Genomic DNA, 16980 nt, shown 5'->3' with positions numbered 1-16980 from the left:
GGGGCCAAGTTCAGACTTGCTTGGACTCAAACCCAATTTAGTTTGGGACAATTCTTAAGGAATATCATATTCTGGAGTGTGTGTGGGGTAGTGTTTGTGTGAGGGAAGTTGGCCAACATCAATACTCCTCCACAGCATTCAATTCTCAACTTAAATTATCCAAGATTTTGCTAAAATGTCCCCTAGAATTTGAGTTTGCAAGTATTTTCAAGGTCATCTGAGGGAAGGAAAACTGGCTCAAATACATCTCTTGGCAAGACAACTAAGCAACTGACAATATTTTTGAAAATGGGTTAGACTGGATCTTTCCGTTCTGTGGAACTAAATCGGCGTGTTTATACATGAAGACGGTAAATTTAAATAACAAAAATTAAACTATTATTCAGCTGCAGACTGCATCTTTGATTCAAAGAACACCTAATAATTTAAACTGACTACAAGACAATCCATTAGGATTTGTGCAATGACTGCACGGACATTAACAGGTTACATTAACCATGCAGTGCGTATCAAGTGAATCCAGGAAGCATAGTGAGGAAACATGGCTCTCGGTGGAGGACACACATTGAATGCAGTTTGTAATAACTTGTCAATAATTATGCTTTTTTTCTAAGTGAAATCTGTTTTAACTCTTTAAACTTATTAACTTGGTGCATCATTTGGTGCAGTTCAACGTCCAGATTAGAGAGCTAACAACATTATTAATGAAGCTGTGCAAAGGGGACTTTAACTATAGCAATTGACAGAATGAGCTGCTGAATGAGCTGGCTGTGGTGTGTTTTTTGTCTAAAAATTTGCAGATGCTGTAAATCTGAAATAAGAATATGCAAATCTGATCAACATTCAAGAGAGACAGATTAATGTTCCGGGACATAACATAACATGTAGGAGCAGGAGTAGGCCATTCGGCCCTTCGAGCCTGCCCCGCCATTCAATCATGGCTGATCTTCTAATCTAACTCCAGCTAATAATATAAACCTGCTTTATCCCCATATCCCTTAATACCTTTTGCAATAAGAAATATATCTATCTCAGTCTTGAATATGTTCAAGGACTGAGCGTCAACAGCCCTTTGAGGTAGTGAGTTCCATACATTCACCCCTTTGAGTGAAGAAGTTCTTCCTCAACTCAGTGCGAAAGGGCTGGGCTCTGATTTTAACGTTGTGACCCCTGGTTTTAGTTTCTCCAACCAGGGGAAACAATCTCCCACTATCTACTCTATCATGCCTTTTGATGATCTTATAGGTTTCTATAAGATCACCTCTAATTCTTCTATATTCTAGAGAATATAGGCCCAAATTGGTCAGCCTATCCTCGTAACTCATCCCCTTCATCCCTGGTACTAACCTAGTAAATCTACACTGCACCCTGTCCAAGGTAAGTACATCCTTCCTTAAATGAGGAGACCAAAACTGCACACAGTATTCCAGGTGTGGTCTCACCAGGGCCCTATACAGTTGCAGAAAGACTTCCCTACTCTTATACTCTAATCCTTTCATAATGAATGCTAACATACCGTTCACCTTCCTAATTGCTGCTGCACCTGCAGACTAACTTTCTGTGATTGGTGTACAAGGACACCCAAGTCTCTCTGGACACTAACACATTCCAATCTCTCCCCTTCTAACACATAACCCGCTCTACTGTTTTTGCTACCTAGGTGGATGACTTTGCACTTCCCTGCATTATACTTCATCTGCCACCTACCTGCCCAATCATCTACCCTATCTATGTCGCGATGAATTTTTTTAAATGTCATCCTCTGTGTTGACACTTCCTCCTAGTTTTGTGTCATCCACGAATTTAGATATATTAACTTTGATGTCCTCATCTAGATTGTTGATGTAGATGGTAAATAGCTGAGGTCCAAGGACTGATCCTTGTGGCACTCCACTAGTTACATCCCGCCAATCTGAAAAGGACCCGTTTATCCCTACTCTTTGTTTCCTACCCGTTAACCATTCCCCAATCCACGTTAATATGCTCCACCCAATTCCATGAGCCCCTATCTTTTGGACTAACCTTTTATGCGGCACCTTATCGAATGCCTTCTGGAAGTCCAAATAGACCACATGCACTGATTCACCCTTATCTAGTTTACTCGAAATGTCCTCAAAATATTCTATGAGATTTGTCAAACATGACTTCCCTTTTGTAAAGCCATGTTGACTTGGCCTAATTATATTGTGCTCCTCTAAATACCGCACTACCACATCCTTAATCAACAATTCTAAAATTTTTCCTATTACTGATGTGAGACTAACTGACCTATAGTTCCCCATCTTTTCCTTTCCACCTTTTTTAAATAGTGGTGTGACATTTGCGATCTTCCAATCCATGGGGACTGTTAATAATATAATATTCCTTGCATTTGATATAGCGCTTTTCACGTCTTCTCGACGTCTCTAAGGCTTCACAAAATATCCTGTAAAGTGAATTGACTGTATATTTGTGGGCGAAACAAGGCAGCCAATTGCGCAGAGCAGTGTCCCACAAACAGTCTTGGATTCAAAATGACCAATTTATTATTGTTTTGTCTTGGAGGGATTATTCTGTTCCAGAATCCAAGGAATTTTGGAAGATCAGACACAAGGCCTCCACTATCTCATAAGCTACCCTTTTTAAAACCCTGGGATGCAAGCCATCTGGACCAGGGGATTTGTCATTTTTTAGTGCTAACAGCTTCCATATTACCAATTCTCTACTAATGAAAATTTCCCGAAGTTGCTCCCTGTCCTTATCCCCTTGGTGCATCTCTATTGTTGGCAGACTTGTTGTGTCTTCTCGGGTGAAGACAGATGCAAAATACCCATTTAGGGACTCTGCCATGTCCTTATCCCCCATTACAACTTCTCCCGTCTCTGACTGAAGTGGACCTACATTTATCCTCACTAGCCTATTCCTCTTAATGTATTTGTAAAATATTTTACAATCTGACTTAATGTTCCTAGCTAGCTTACCCTCATACTCCTTTTTCTTGCTCTTAATGAGTTTTTTTAGTTTTTTTTTGCTGGTTTCTAAAACTCTCCCAATCTTCAGATTTGCTGCTTTTCTTGGCAGTTTTATAAGCTTTTTCTTTTAATTTGATGCTTTCCCTAACTACTCTAGTTAGCTACGGATCAATTGCTTTCCCTGTGGTACTCTTATTCCGCAAGGGAATACGCGACTGCTGAAAATTATGCACTACATCCTTAAATATTTGCCACTGTTGGTCTACATTTTTTACCTCTTAATCTTATTCTCCAGTCTATTTTACCTAAATCTTTCCTCAAACCTACAAAATTAGCCTTATTTAAATTCAGAATACTTGCCTCGGATTTAACTATATCCCTCTCTAACTTAATGCAGCATTCAATCATATTGTGATCACTCTACCCTCGAGGAGTCTTCATACTTAACACTGCCAACTAGTCCTGTTTCGTTACACAAAACAAGATCTAGGATGGCCTGTCCCCTAGTTGGTTCCTCGGCATGCTGCTCTAGAAAGTTCTCTCTCATACACTCAATGAACTCTTCTTCTAACCTACTTTTGCTAATTTGGTTTTCTCAATCTATGTGGGTCCTTTATCAGAAGAGATGGTAAAATTACCTGTGATTGAGATACTGACAGCCCATTCTACATATACTGGTTCATGCTTTCAAATCTTTTCTTTCAAACATTTTTAAACCCGATTTAAAGAATGAACATATTCTTCATACATTGTTACATTTCAGAATGCATGAAACATCAGCCAATATTAGCAACATGAAGACAATGCCAAAAAAAGAGCAAATGGTACCTTTGCATTCATGGGCGCTTTCTGAGCCCATTCAAAGAGCCGTTGGTAAGCATGGCCATCGTAGCTCCCGATTGCAGAATGTAGCTGCTGGTCAGAATAGTCAAAGGCATCCACTAACGAAACAGCATCTTTCCTGAAACAGTAACATCAATATATTACTTATAATATTAACCAGCTGCACCCACTGCAGCCACGCTTGCAACCAGTTTCATTTAATCGGCTTTCTCTCTTTCGTCTAGCATTTTTATTTATCCTTGAAAGGCTTGATCTTCGCTTCTTAGGCATCTTTATCCCTTAAGATTAAGAAAATGTGCTATTCAACTTCTTAGCAACCCTTGTTCACGTATTTGCACAAATATCCCTTTGGGAGAACTCCTGTTGGTGTCTCTACGTCAATCGGTTAGACAGACACACAGACACTTTGTCTTTAATGGTAATAGATGTATCACTCTAGAAGGGAATGTGACCTCTGTTGCTATGTTGTTGCAAAATATCATGCATAGCTACTTTGTTGCAGAATACCATTCATACTTTTTTGGGCTTAATTAAAGCATTTTTAAAATATATTTTCTTAATATAACTCATCAACGATAATTCCTGAAAACTAATATGCCCATGACACTCCCCCATGCAAGACCTTTCCGATGAGGTATAAATCATGTCTATACGTCAATCGGTTACTGCGTTCTTGGCAGACAGACACACAGACAGACATTTCGTCTTCATTAGTACAGAAGATAATAATCATTGCATTTACTTTAGCACCTTTCACATCAGGAGAATGTCCCAAAACTCCTCACACGATTTACTGTTAAGTGACTCCATTTGTGAGAAATGCGGCAGGCGAATTGCACATAGCAATGTTCCAATTTTATTGAATGACAATTTTTATTTGGGGGTTTATTGGCCAGGACAGTGCAAGAAACGTTTCCTTTTAAGTACAACAACTTACATTTATATGATACCCTTTAACGTTTTGGAGTGCTTAAAAGTAGTAGTACCATGGAATCGTTAACACCCACCTGACCTTGGTGTAATGACTCATCCAAAGGACAGCTTGGACTATGTGAGTTCACATCCCAACTTGGGGCTTGAACCCACAACCTTTTGACGTAGAGGCAAGAGTGCTATCAACGTAGCCAGTCTGACACACAATGTAGTTGTTTTTTTACACTCCACTCTCTCAGGGTTACACAGTCACGACAGTAAGAGTGATATTTATATCAGCATTATGTTATTGATAAAATCTCAAAATGTACATGAACATACTGTATGTAGATTGTTGTTTCATGTTGTAAGGGAATGAATTTACCGAACACAAGTGAGAAGATCCCGTTGAGAAGCAGTCACCAAGTCCAGCTGATGCCCTGTCATATAACCATCATGGAGGAATTCCTCAGCATTGGCGAGGATGCCACTCAGTGCATACAAATCACACAGCACTTGAAGCACTTGCTGGATCTCAGGCTCATGCTGTAGTCTGGACATAGTCTCAACAAAATTATTCACAATTGTGTACTGGCAGTGAGCCTGGCAACAAAAAAAGCACAGTGAGAACATTAAACTAGCCATATATCAGAAGAATCCACAAGATGGCAAGAGAGATTTGGAAGGAAAACCCATGGCTGCATCCTACCATTCCCGTTTCACAGCAGTAAGCTGTTTTTTTAAACAATTCCAGCTTCCTGACCTCAACCACTCTTCCTCATAACTTGTTCCAATCATTCATTAACCTCTGGACAAAGAAATATTTCCTAGAGTTTGTCCTGAACTTGCACTTTGTAACCCTAAACCAATGTTGTCTTGTACTCTCTCGATGCATATATTGATCAAAGTTTACTCTCAATCTCATTTAAATCTTTTTACCTCTTTAAGGTCCCCCCTAAAATGCCTCTCGTTAACATTGATGAGTTTGTCTAATCATTGCTCATAGCCTGGGTCAATAGAAAAGTGCGACTAGACTTTTTCTGCTGAATCCACTGCAAACGACCTCCTCCACTACAGACACTTCCTTCACTACAAACCTGTACACACTAGGCCCCAGGCCTTTGCTCGATGCTGGTTCTGTGGGTGGAGCTCCGGTCGTGCATGCGTGTCGGGAAGTGTTGGGATGGCGGGGGGCGTCGGGATGGCGGGGAGCATTGGGATGGCAGGGAGTGTCGGCATGGCGGGGCGCGTTGGGATGGCGGGGAGCGTTGGGATGGCGGGAAGCGTTGAGATGGCGGGAAGCGTTGGGATGGCGGGGAGCGTGGATTGGGGATGTGGTGTGAAATCGGCTGTTCCCGGCCCCCACTACCTAAACTGAGCTCCTGCGACCAATTTTTGGTAAGTGCTGTGCATTTTTAATATTTTAAACATAACCGCATGTCCAGGAAATGTATGCCTATAGTTTTAATCCGAGTTGTTTTACAAAATGCGTCTCTCAAAAGCACCAATCATCCCTCTTTTCCGCAAACTTCACCAAATTTCTCCGAAATGTTGACAAACGCCCCACAATTTTTGGCAAATATTTCGACACTTTTCTGTTGGCCCAGCTCATGGCGCAACACCCACAAGCTGCCAAGACTGCTCCAAAATATAAAATCAAAAGAAATGAAAATAAATAGACTAATGTTGTGATTCCATCTAAAGTGCTTCATTATGGAATTGAAAGGGAGTGTGAATTGCATGTTGGGAATATCAGTTCCATCATTGTTAGTGCAGATGTAAAACAAAAACAGCATGTGATCTGGTACAGTAGCAGTTTCTGGCTATTTTCATGTGTATAGGCAGCTTACATAAGTGAAGCTCTCAGTCTGGGTTGGATACTCTTAAGCATGCTGATAGGTTTCCGCATCTATCAGACATCTAGCTGACCATACAAAATGGCTATTGTGCCAGACCACTTAAAGCGCTCTGAGACGCTGTCCGGCGTGGAGGGCGCTATATAAATCCAAGTTGTTGTTGTTAATAATTTAAACGAAAATGTTAACTGCAAAAAAACTGTGGGTGGCTTGACAGAAGAGTTTTAGTAGGACTATTATATAAGCAATGAGATCAAATTCTATAAAATATAATTTTAACTCACAATGGCAGCCTGTGCAAGTAGTATTGAGGTGCTGTCCCAGGCTACATACTGCTCAACTCCCGACTGAAGCAAAGACTGCAACTGAAACCCTGCATTCTTTATCAGTCTGAGAGAGAGAGAGAGAGAGAAAATACACAATGATAATCATTAAAAGATTTCATACTTTCACAGACCTTTCCTCTTGAGCTACTGAATTATTCAATTGCAGTACTGTACAACTTACCATAATTTTCAGTATCAAAAATGAAAATTCAACATGCAGTTACATTAGCTAGGTTTGAATAAACACGAAAGAGAAACGTTCAGCACAGAAGGAGGCTATTTGGTCCATCGTGTCATACTTCTATACGTATATTAATAAACTGATTTCTTGAAAAAGTTATCTGATTGCTGTTAAACTGACTGATACTCAATACTCTGTCCGAAAAAGGTTGCAGTGAAATTCCTTGGAATATATGACTGCACACCAAAGAATGAGTCACTTTCACCCCTGAAAGCTCCGTATTCGAGTTGATTGAGAAAATATGCACAAATTCATCACTGTAACTACTTATCGATCATTGGACCAACAGTGGATTGCATTCCCACCCCAGCACTGCCCTGACCTCTGTGCTCTATGCTTATATGCCTTGGTGTAAACGGGAGGCTTGATGAAATCGGTTTTCTCTGTTCCACAGCAACGAGTAGAGAAGAGGTCAGACAGATATGACACGGACTGTGGCAAGGGCTGACCAGAATAAACTTTAGAAAGGCAGTTCATTAGAAACCTAAAGAAAAGGGAGCAGGAAAAGAAAAAAATCAGTCACACTTAGCCCAAAATTCAAATGGCAGCCATTCCTCATTCCTCTAAACACTTTGGAGACATCCACGTCACTCTCCTCTGCATTGCAGCCTTATGCTGTAGAGACCAGAAGGGAAGGAAGTACTCAGTTTATATTTACTTTTTAAACACAAATGCAAGAATTTTGCAAGATGCCTGGAATCGACCAGATGAACCGATTTTCATGAACCATTAGCCTTTTCTGGTACTATACATTTCGGCTTTGTGCCAACGGACGACACATTACTGTAATGGTTTAGAAACCTGACGTCTCATAAACAGATGGACGGTAGATTTGAAATAGATTGTACCCGGCATTCTGTCTGCAATCATCCTACATCTCACCGTGCTGTCTGCAGTTGCATAACAGTGTTCTCCCCTTCGTAAGTACAAGACCCTGCAACTCGGGTGTAAAGGGAAGGCAGGCCGCTGAGCAATGAATAGCCGTGACCACCACATGCCCTGCGACAAGTCTCGACTCCAGCGCTGCAGACATCTGACAGCAGAGCTTTCAGGCCCGCAGACAAAGCATGGAGCTATAAAAAAACAAGCAGTCAACACAAGCGCCAGTCAATTCCAGAATAAAACATTTGTGACAACTGCAGTAGCATTATATTGATAGAATAGAAATTTACATGTATGTAGCCTTTCACATCAAGAGGATGCCCCAAAATTAGGTATGGATGCTACTGTATCTATTACTCTAAATACTGAATTGTGCTTAGCTGCACAATAATTTCAGGAATTTAGACTTTATTTTGCAATGACAGGATTTAGATTTTGATTGTTAGGTAAGAAAATAATAGGACCGACAACCTGATCTCGTTTTAAGTGAACCCGAGTTCAGCAATGTGCGTAATAAAAGAATTAGATAAGATTTACAGAAGCAGTGAAGTAATGGAAACTTGTATTGACTGTTTATGCTTATATATTTGTGAACCTCCTTTTGTCTGAATATTGGTTGCACAAATTGGAGTTTTGTCCAAAGGGAATTTAATGAATTCCCTATTTGTTGTTGTTGGTGGTAGTGGTGGGGGGGGGGGATGAGGGGTATCAACTTACTAACAGCAGTCTTTGACGAAAGGTCATTGACCTGGAACATTAACTCACTTTCCTCTTCCCATAGATGCTGCCTGACCTGCTGCAGGTTCCCAGCGACTTTTGTTTTTATTTCAGATTTCCAGCATCTGCAGTATTTTGCCTTTTGTTTAATCTCATGGTTGATGTTTTCATGGCCAAACCATCAGATCCCTGGTTGCAGTTACCATTTCAAATGCCAATTGCCACCATCTCAAACAACAACAACAACAACAACAAGATTCCATTTATAAAGCGCCTTTCACGTCAGGAGGACGTCCCAAGGCGCTGCACAGTTGGGTCATGACCCGAGCAGGGGGGAAATGGTCAGGGTGAGGGGAGGGAAGGGAGGGAGCGAGGAGGGGGAAGAGAGTCGAGAGGGGAGAGTACAATACAATACAGAGAGAAACAATACAAATAAGCACATTTTCAAGATGTTGTTCTACACTTTTCATCCAAATTCTTCACTATCTAGGATTTGTTCCTTGTTGTTAAATCACGGTGAAGTTAAATCTAAGAGAAAAATGGATGAGTGTGGGATGCGCATGATTAATCAAATGCTGAGAACATTTCTGGAAATTGAGACATTTCTGATTCTTAACTTTACAAACCAATTTGATCCATACAGAGTACCTTTATCTATACTTTTTGGCATAGAGTGCCTTGATCTATGTGGTAGAAAAAAGCAAAGTACTGAAATGTTGTTAATATATGCTATACATCTTCTAGCCTTTCTGGGCTCATAGAAGCAATAATGAATTCTGAGCAAGTCAAAGGAGAAAAAGTACAAAGCAATAAAAACGAGCCAGGTTAGATCTGCACACCAAAGCAGACTGAAATTGCATTCCTGGAAACAGTTCTTGATTTTAATAAGACTTATTTTAAACTAAATGAAACATCCAAAGATTTGCACATTTGCCTTCCTGAATGGCGGAATCTAATAAAAACGTGAGTTTTCTGATGTTAATCTTTCACTCCTTTTCCAACTTAAGGATCAGAAATTATTTAATTAAGTCTCCTTGACGGATTTCAGCTTCACTTTGCCAATTTCAAAACTATACTTCATATGGTTTCTGTGTCAAACCAATAGATTTCAGTTGGCAGATGCATCGCAAGACGCTTCTATAACCAGGCCCATTTAAGCATTAATTTTGCTATTGGTGGAACGAGAATAAAGATCAAGAGTAAGAGATCACATTTATTTGCAGAACAAAGAACCAGAAACCTTGTGGAGTTCCAAAGAAGGCAGCACTTGCACTGCCATGCAATTCTCCCGTGTCAGCTATCTCTGCCTTTAGAAAAGCACCATTAGTGATCTTACCTCAGGCAGAGAGGAGAAGTCTCCTTTGCTTTTGATCTGAACTTTAACTTGATTGCAAAAAGCTTCGAAGGAAGAGGCCATGAAATGAAAGGCAAACACTGTTGCCAGCTGGGGGAAGAGCTTCTGCTGTTGCATTTGGTAGTCTAAAATTTTGGTTTCCATTTCTCTGAGGGCAAATCAGAATTTCAATCATAATGGACACAATGGTTATGCTTGTAGCAGATGGGATGAATCAATTTTTTTATTTGTTGTCCCTTTATAATGGACTTATCCCTTGAAGCATTTTTTAAAAACGAATTCAATTTTCACTAAATCCTTGTGGGAAAAGTGTGACTCAGTTAATGATTACCCCGTCAATGGAACATCGGTTTAAAGGGGCACGGACTGAGAGATTACATTATTTGCAAATATATTTGAATCCCCAAGCTAAACAATACACAGGACCCATGTTGATGAGTGATAGCGTCCTGATGTACAGAACTATATAGGCCTCAGTTGTATGTATCTGTATATAATTGTGTAACCAGTAAGTAAAACATGTACTTTGCATTGTATTAAGACCCGAGACAGTGTTTAACTTCACTAAATTAAACAACTGTATAATAAGTAACAAGGGTCATACTTGTTTAAGATGAACAATTAGATAAATGGCAACAGTCAGCGCTTCTGATGTCACTCCCCAAGTGTTTTGTACTGTGCAGAAAGCGATGCTGATGTCACTTCCTTTAAGTGCTCGGATGCTACTCCGTTTGAAGGGCATTATATAAATGCAAGTTGTTGCTGTTCTTTTGTGTGCTATAAACCGCAAGCACCTCCTGTGTGAAATGATGTCAGCACCGTGCTGTGCACGTGCAGAAAGCTGGCCAATCAATGCCAGAAGAAGCCAGAGGTATACTGTTCCTCTGGAAAAGTGTGATTCTCAAACTACTTATAGTATAAACAAACTCACATTGTAACAACAACAACTTGCATTCATGAGGGTAACATCTTGGAGTTCTTTACAAAGACAGGGTCAGACACTAAATGAGGGAGAGGAGGGAGGAGGTGGGCGAGTAGCCATACACTTGTCTAGTTTAATCAATGACAAAAGGTCAATATTTCCAACCTACCCAGGTTTTAGTTTTGATTGGCGTCGGACCACAGAGTACCGGATAGCGATGACGCAGGCTTTGGCCAGAGCAGGTATAATTTCTGCTGACAATAACCTTGTACGGGTCAGAACCATAGAAAAGTAGTTAATTCTGTCAGAACCTCGCTTGACATAGGTACCGTCTGGAGAAACCTGGAACAAAATCAGACTTTAAGACAGGACATGGTTTTCTAGGAGGGATGACACCAGTGAACTTTACTCGCTATTCACACATGCTTTTTAAAAAATAAACAAAATGGAAAATACCTGTGCATTTCCAAGTACACTCTACATGGTTTTGTTCTACCAGAGAATACTTTAAAAAAGTGAAACATGGGCACTAAGTCTACCTTACCATCCCATTCACCATCGTCTCCAAGGGAAAAGTGTTCCAACAGAAACTCCCTATTCCCCTTCAACCAAAACCAAAATATTCATCTATTTATCCCACCCCCACTTCCCCAATCACAACTCAAATCCTCACTATTAAATCTGGCCTCCTTTTCTCCATAGGCATTTTGTATCTGAATCCATGTTAATAGAGTCATTCTAGACCCAAGGTGGAATTTCTACCCCATAATCTCCGAGAAAGATTGTTAAGAGAATGCAATTTATGAAAGATGCTTTATGCTTCACTTAAGAGGTGTAATGCTAAGACCTTACCTCAGAGTATCTGCACAACATATTTTCCCTTGGAATGTGAACATTTTGCAAAATCAGAAACCCATTATCAACTTGGTCAAAATTCATCTTTGGGCCTATATCACCAACTGTGACACCTGGAAACAGATAAAAGACACAAACGTGCTAGCTTCCTTGCATCTATGCAAATCTTGCCAAAAAAAAAGGTTCCAGTATTGATTAAATAAAAAAAGGTTGAATTCATATCTAAAACAGGCACTTAATTCTGAAATCTCACTTATCAGAGATTCAGAGCATCAGGAGATGAAGTACAAGGGCTATGTTACCTGGCAGAGATGAATGGTCTACCAGACTGCGGATCTGTACAATAAAGGCATGCATTCCCTGGCACTTCCCCTGGGTGTACAGCTGGGCCAAGACCAAAGCATGAGTTGCTGACCTGCCCACTGAAAAGAGAAAAGATCTGAAGATGTACTGATACGAATTGTGATTAAATGCAAGACATTTATCCCAAAGCTTCATTTTGTCTCATCACCGTCAGTTTCAAAATGAAAGAGTTGAATATTGAACATCAATCCCTGAGCATCCCTCTCATTCATTCGTTCAATAAACTTTTGGAAATAAGAGTAAATTAAGAAGAACTTTGAAGAATAAGCATCTTGTTTACAGCATTAATTTGCTTATATGTTACAATTCGTGCAGAATTTCACTTATCTGCTCAAAGTAAATATGTGGTTAAATTCAATGTCAGTTAAAATAAGTAACCCTCGGAGACTGGTTATGCTTACAGTCACCAGGCCACCACTTAATTGAGGACAGTCTCGGCATGTTGATCACAAACTCCTGATTAGAAGGGTCGAAGGTTACAGTTGTCTCCAGGCCTCGAAGATATGTGCCTTAAAATCAATAGCAGATACAAGCTTTACAAGAAAGAGAATGTTAAAAACTCACACAATTACAGTAGGAAATCAATCTAATAATAATAATCCTTGCATTTGATACAGCGGTTTTCACGTCTTCTAGATGACTCAAAGCGCTTCATAGAACAGTCTGTAAAGTGAATTGAATGTATATTTGTGGGTGAAATGCAGCAGTCAATTGCGCACAGCAGTGTCCCACAAACAGTTGTGGATTGAAGTGACCAATTTTATTATTTTTTTTCTTGAGGGATTATTATTAGGTGTGTGGAGTAAGGAAACTTGCCCAAGGTTTCACCCTGCTGGGAATCGAACGCAGTTCTCTCGCTTGTGAGGCGAGAGCTCTAACCACTGATCTACAAGACTCCACTACTCCTGCAGGCAGAACACATTTATGTGGGTAAATTGTAATGTCCACTTTTGATTCATGTAACCAGTTTTTCCAAGCATTAGGAAACAGTCCTAGAAACATATAGTTCAGGAAAGAAGCATATTACAGCCTGCATTTGTTGTTGCCAGGATTAGTTCAATGAAACAAGTATGCTTCAGAGATCAGGAATTCACTCTTGCTAGGACTCACACAGTAAACCACTGATCCACAGCAGAGAGGCATAGCTCCTGCCACCTACTTAGCTGTTCTCTTACTGTTAGCCCATTGAACAACGAATTGTAAAGACAAAATCAAGCTAACATTACAGAATAACTGTGTGAAAAACTCTTTGTTGAAATATTCCAGCATTGCTTATTTACCATGGCCCAGCTCTGTCTGTGCATATGTTCCAATAATCTGCAAATCCTGGGCTAGTGGTACCCATTTAGCAATCTGTGCCTCTATTCCCAGTTCCTTGATGGTAGGTATAAATACTCCATTGTGGATTCCAAAGGCGACATCTGCTCCCAAAACCCTAGAATGACATAGAATCACTGTCATTGGGAGTTGCTTGTGAGAATGCGGTAATAATAATAATAATAATCCTTGCATTTGATATAGCGCTTTTCACGTCGGGAGGACGTCCCAAAGCGTTTCACAGAACACACTGTAAAGTGAATCGACTGTATATTTGTGGGTGAACGCGGCAGCCAATTGCGCACAGCAATGTCCCACAAACAGTCGTGGATTGAAAATGACCAATTTATTATTGTTTTTGGTTTTGGAGGGATTATTATTAGGCTGTGTGGAGTGAGCGTGAGAAACATTGATTACATATGCTTCATACAGGTATGATCCATATATAACTGATCAATGTTTATTGAAACAATATTGTTCTCGCAATGATCAGCCTTTATAGTTTTCAATTACATGCCCATGTACTCAATTACTCACTGTATTGTCATTTATACCTCGACTTTCCTGTGATACTTGGATGAAACTTTATTCCTTGGAGCATTTCGGCAATTTATTTGCACAGAATTCATTTCATTTGCAAGCACTGGGTAATGTGCTGAGCAGCTGTTAGCATCCACTGTCAGCATTTAGCTGGGATTATATTCCCTTCATTTTCGGTGTATGATGCAAATGCCAATAAACTTCCGGAAATTAAAATACAGAGAATATTCCGGTTATAGTCAAACAATTGGGATGCAGCTGGTATTGAGAATAAATGCTCACGTTTCAGAAGAGTATTTTACATCCATTTCTAAGAAGAAGCACGTTGTAATTCAGAGGTAGGAGGTGGACTAAAATTGAGTTGTGAGGTTTAATATGACAGCAGCAGAATAATCTAAATAATAACAATAATCTACCCGTTCTCCCATGAATCAAACATTTCACTCTCTATCAGTACCTTTGGCCCATACATGTACTGTAATCATATGGTTGCCCCAAGGCAGTCAATCCTTTATGAAGCCTGAACATGAGGTTAGATAATAATAATCCTTGCATTTGATATAGCGCTTTTCATGTTTTCGAGACGTCTTAAAACGCTTCACAGAATAGACTGTAAAGTGAATTGACTGTATATTTGTGGACAAAACGCAGCAGCCAATTGCGCACAGCAGTGTCCCACAAACAGTCGTGGATTGAAGTGACCAAATCATTATTGTTTTTTTTTCTTGAGGGATTATTATCAGATTTGTGCAGTAAGAAAATTTGCCCAAGGTTTCGCCCTGCCGGGAATCAAACCCAGGTCTCTCGCTTGCAAAGCGAGTGCTCTAACCACTGAACTACAGGACTCCTGTACTGTAATGTCAAATGGTTGGCCCAAGGCAGTTAATCCTTCATGAAACCTGACCAATAGTCAGAGCAGCTTCTTGCTGGTTACAGAAACTTTTCAACTGGAGCCTCCATGAACCCAGTACACATTGAGAAAAATGTCTCTCTCGCTCGCTCGCTCTCTTGCACATAGTCTTATATACTGGTTCATGTTTACACTCCCCTGCACTCAAACAAAACAATACTTTTATTTTAAAAATGTACCTAAAAGCAAACATTGCTTCAGTCCCATTGTCAGCCCAACCCAGTTCTTTCATCTTCTCCCGCAGACGCACAGCCCTTCGCACTGATCCTTCATACTGCTCCACTCGAGTCAAGAAATACCGATCATCTTGACTGAAAGTGGAATCACTGTTTATAATACTCTCTTTAATAAAGCAAAAAAAAGCAGAATTAAAATACTTTTGCTACTTAGCTAATCAAATTTTTTTTTGCAAATCCTGTGAAGTTCAGGAAATCCCTCCTCAACCTCCCTGGGCTCTCCCTCACACTCCCCGAACCAGTGCACAATCTAGGTATCCGGTTCGACCCCCAGCTGTCCTTCCTGTCCCACATCCAGTCCCTGATCAGGTCCGCCTCCTTCCACTTCCGCCACATTGCCCACCTCCGACTGTATCTTACCCCAATTGCACCTGAAACCCTCGTGCATACATTTGTCATTTCCCGCCTGGATTCCTCAAATGCACTCCTCGCCGGTCTCCCCAGCTCCACTATTCAAAAAGTCCAGCTCATTCAGAACTCTGCTGTCCGCATACTTACCCGGATCAAACTCCGTAGCCACATCTCACCAGTTCTGGCTCAGGCTCCACATCACTGAACGGATCGACTTCAAGAGCCTCACACTCGTATTCAAATCCATTCATTCCCTGACACCTCCCGACCTCTCCAATCTCCTCACTCCCCAATCCACCACCCAGTGCCTCTGCTCGAGTGGCACCGGCCTCCTGCTCGCCCCTCGCACCCTTTGCCCCACCATCAGAGGTTGCGCTTTCTGCCATTACACCCTGAAACTCTGGAACACTCTCCCTCAATCCCTCTGCCTTGCGCCCCCCTCTCCCCTTTTTCAAGGTTCGCTTGAAAACTCTCCTCTTAGACTGTGCTTGTGGGCACTTCCCTCAGGGCTGGGGGTCCGGCTGTTAAGCGCTGTGAGACGCTACCCTGGTGGAGGGAGCTATGTAGGTGCGAGTTGTTGTTCAGAAACAGCAGCTGTGGCCCCGTTTCCAATCAATATCCTAAATCCAAATTTGGATTCAGTTTTACTCTGCGTTGAATTTCGAAGCATTCAGAACTCAGAAAATTGTTGAATTCAGTGTTAACTTTATAGTCGGATTTCTGTAAGAACTCACTGAAAACTGGATTCAAAATTAAGGTTATACTTTCTCTGCCCTTTGTTGGGGAGAAAAAGTACTTTTTTTTAACTAATCCTCGAAATTTTGGGCGCTCTAAAATACTACATAAACAGTAAATCTCTACAAGTGGCGCAAGTGAAATGTATTCTGGGACACGTGAGAGTGGATCGTATGATTAAAATATATAAAACGAAGAGGGATTCGTTTTTTAAAAGCAATTGTATCCCAAAACAACTGAGGATTCCCTTTGCAGCAATTTACTTGAATTTTTAAACCATTCAATAAAGTTTTAACAGTTCTGTAGCAGAAGACGCGGTGTTACACTGGAGGAGTGTCACCAACACTCCCAAACCAAGTCTGTCAGCGAAGTGAAGCGGTGCCGAGAGCCGCGACACCCGCACTGGGGGGACGGAGCCCCGGAACCAGCGGCAGCGGCTCAGCTCTGTGCCGCGGACCCCCGACTCACCCACATGTCTCCTGGTGGCTGTGAGCTCGGCGCCGCCGTCCAGCAGGTTGGTGACCCTCTCCACCGGGAAGGAGGGGGATGTCCTTTCGCTGTGAATGTCGGGGTTTACGCCGCTCTGCGCTGAGGGACCCGCGGCCTCCGAGTCGCCCTCCATGTCGTCTCCTCCGTTCACAAACGCTTCGGCCGCGGAGGAGCAGAGCG

The 16980-nt window shown here is 41.2% G+C and overlaps 1 protein-coding gene across 1 annotated transcript in view; it reads right to left on the bottom strand.

Moving 5' to 3' along the window:
• LOC103179753 (peroxisomal acyl-coenzyme A oxidase 2) overlaps positions 1-16980 on the bottom strand; it is an 18622-nt gene extending 1642 nt beyond the window's left edge. Inside the window, exons 1-13 of the mRNA XM_007895150.2 lie at positions 16780-16980; positions 15169-15331; positions 13503-13657; positions 12624-12731; positions 12162-12281; positions 11857-11972; positions 11174-11346; positions 10065-10230; positions 8012-8202; positions 7452-7613; positions 6847-6952; positions 5092-5309; positions 3780-3912 (exon numbers count right to left, since the gene is read on the bottom strand). Coding sequence (XP_007893341.1) covers positions 3780-3912; positions 5092-5309; positions 6847-6952; positions 7452-7613; positions 8012-8202; positions 10065-10230; positions 11174-11346; positions 11857-11972; positions 12162-12281; positions 12624-12731; positions 13503-13657; positions 15169-15331; positions 16780-16933 — 1965 coding nt within the window. The 5' untranslated portion in view covers positions 16934-16980. The remainder of the gene's footprint in view (positions 1-3779; positions 3913-5091; positions 5310-6846; positions 6953-7451; positions 7614-8011; positions 8203-10064; positions 10231-11173; positions 11347-11856; positions 11973-12161; positions 12282-12623; positions 12732-13502; positions 13658-15168; positions 15332-16779) is intronic.

This window comes from Callorhinchus milii, unplaced genomic scaffold, assembly GCF_018977255.1.
Source record: "Callorhinchus milii isolate IMCB2004 unplaced genomic scaffold, IMCB_Cmil_1.0 Scaffold12, whole genome shotgun sequence".
Taxonomy (NCBI): Eukaryota; Metazoa; Chordata; class Chondrichthyes; order Chimaeriformes; family Callorhinchidae; genus Callorhinchus; species Callorhinchus milii.
Note: the sequence above shows the minus strand (reverse complement) of the source record. Positions and strands in the feature narration are given on the sequence as shown.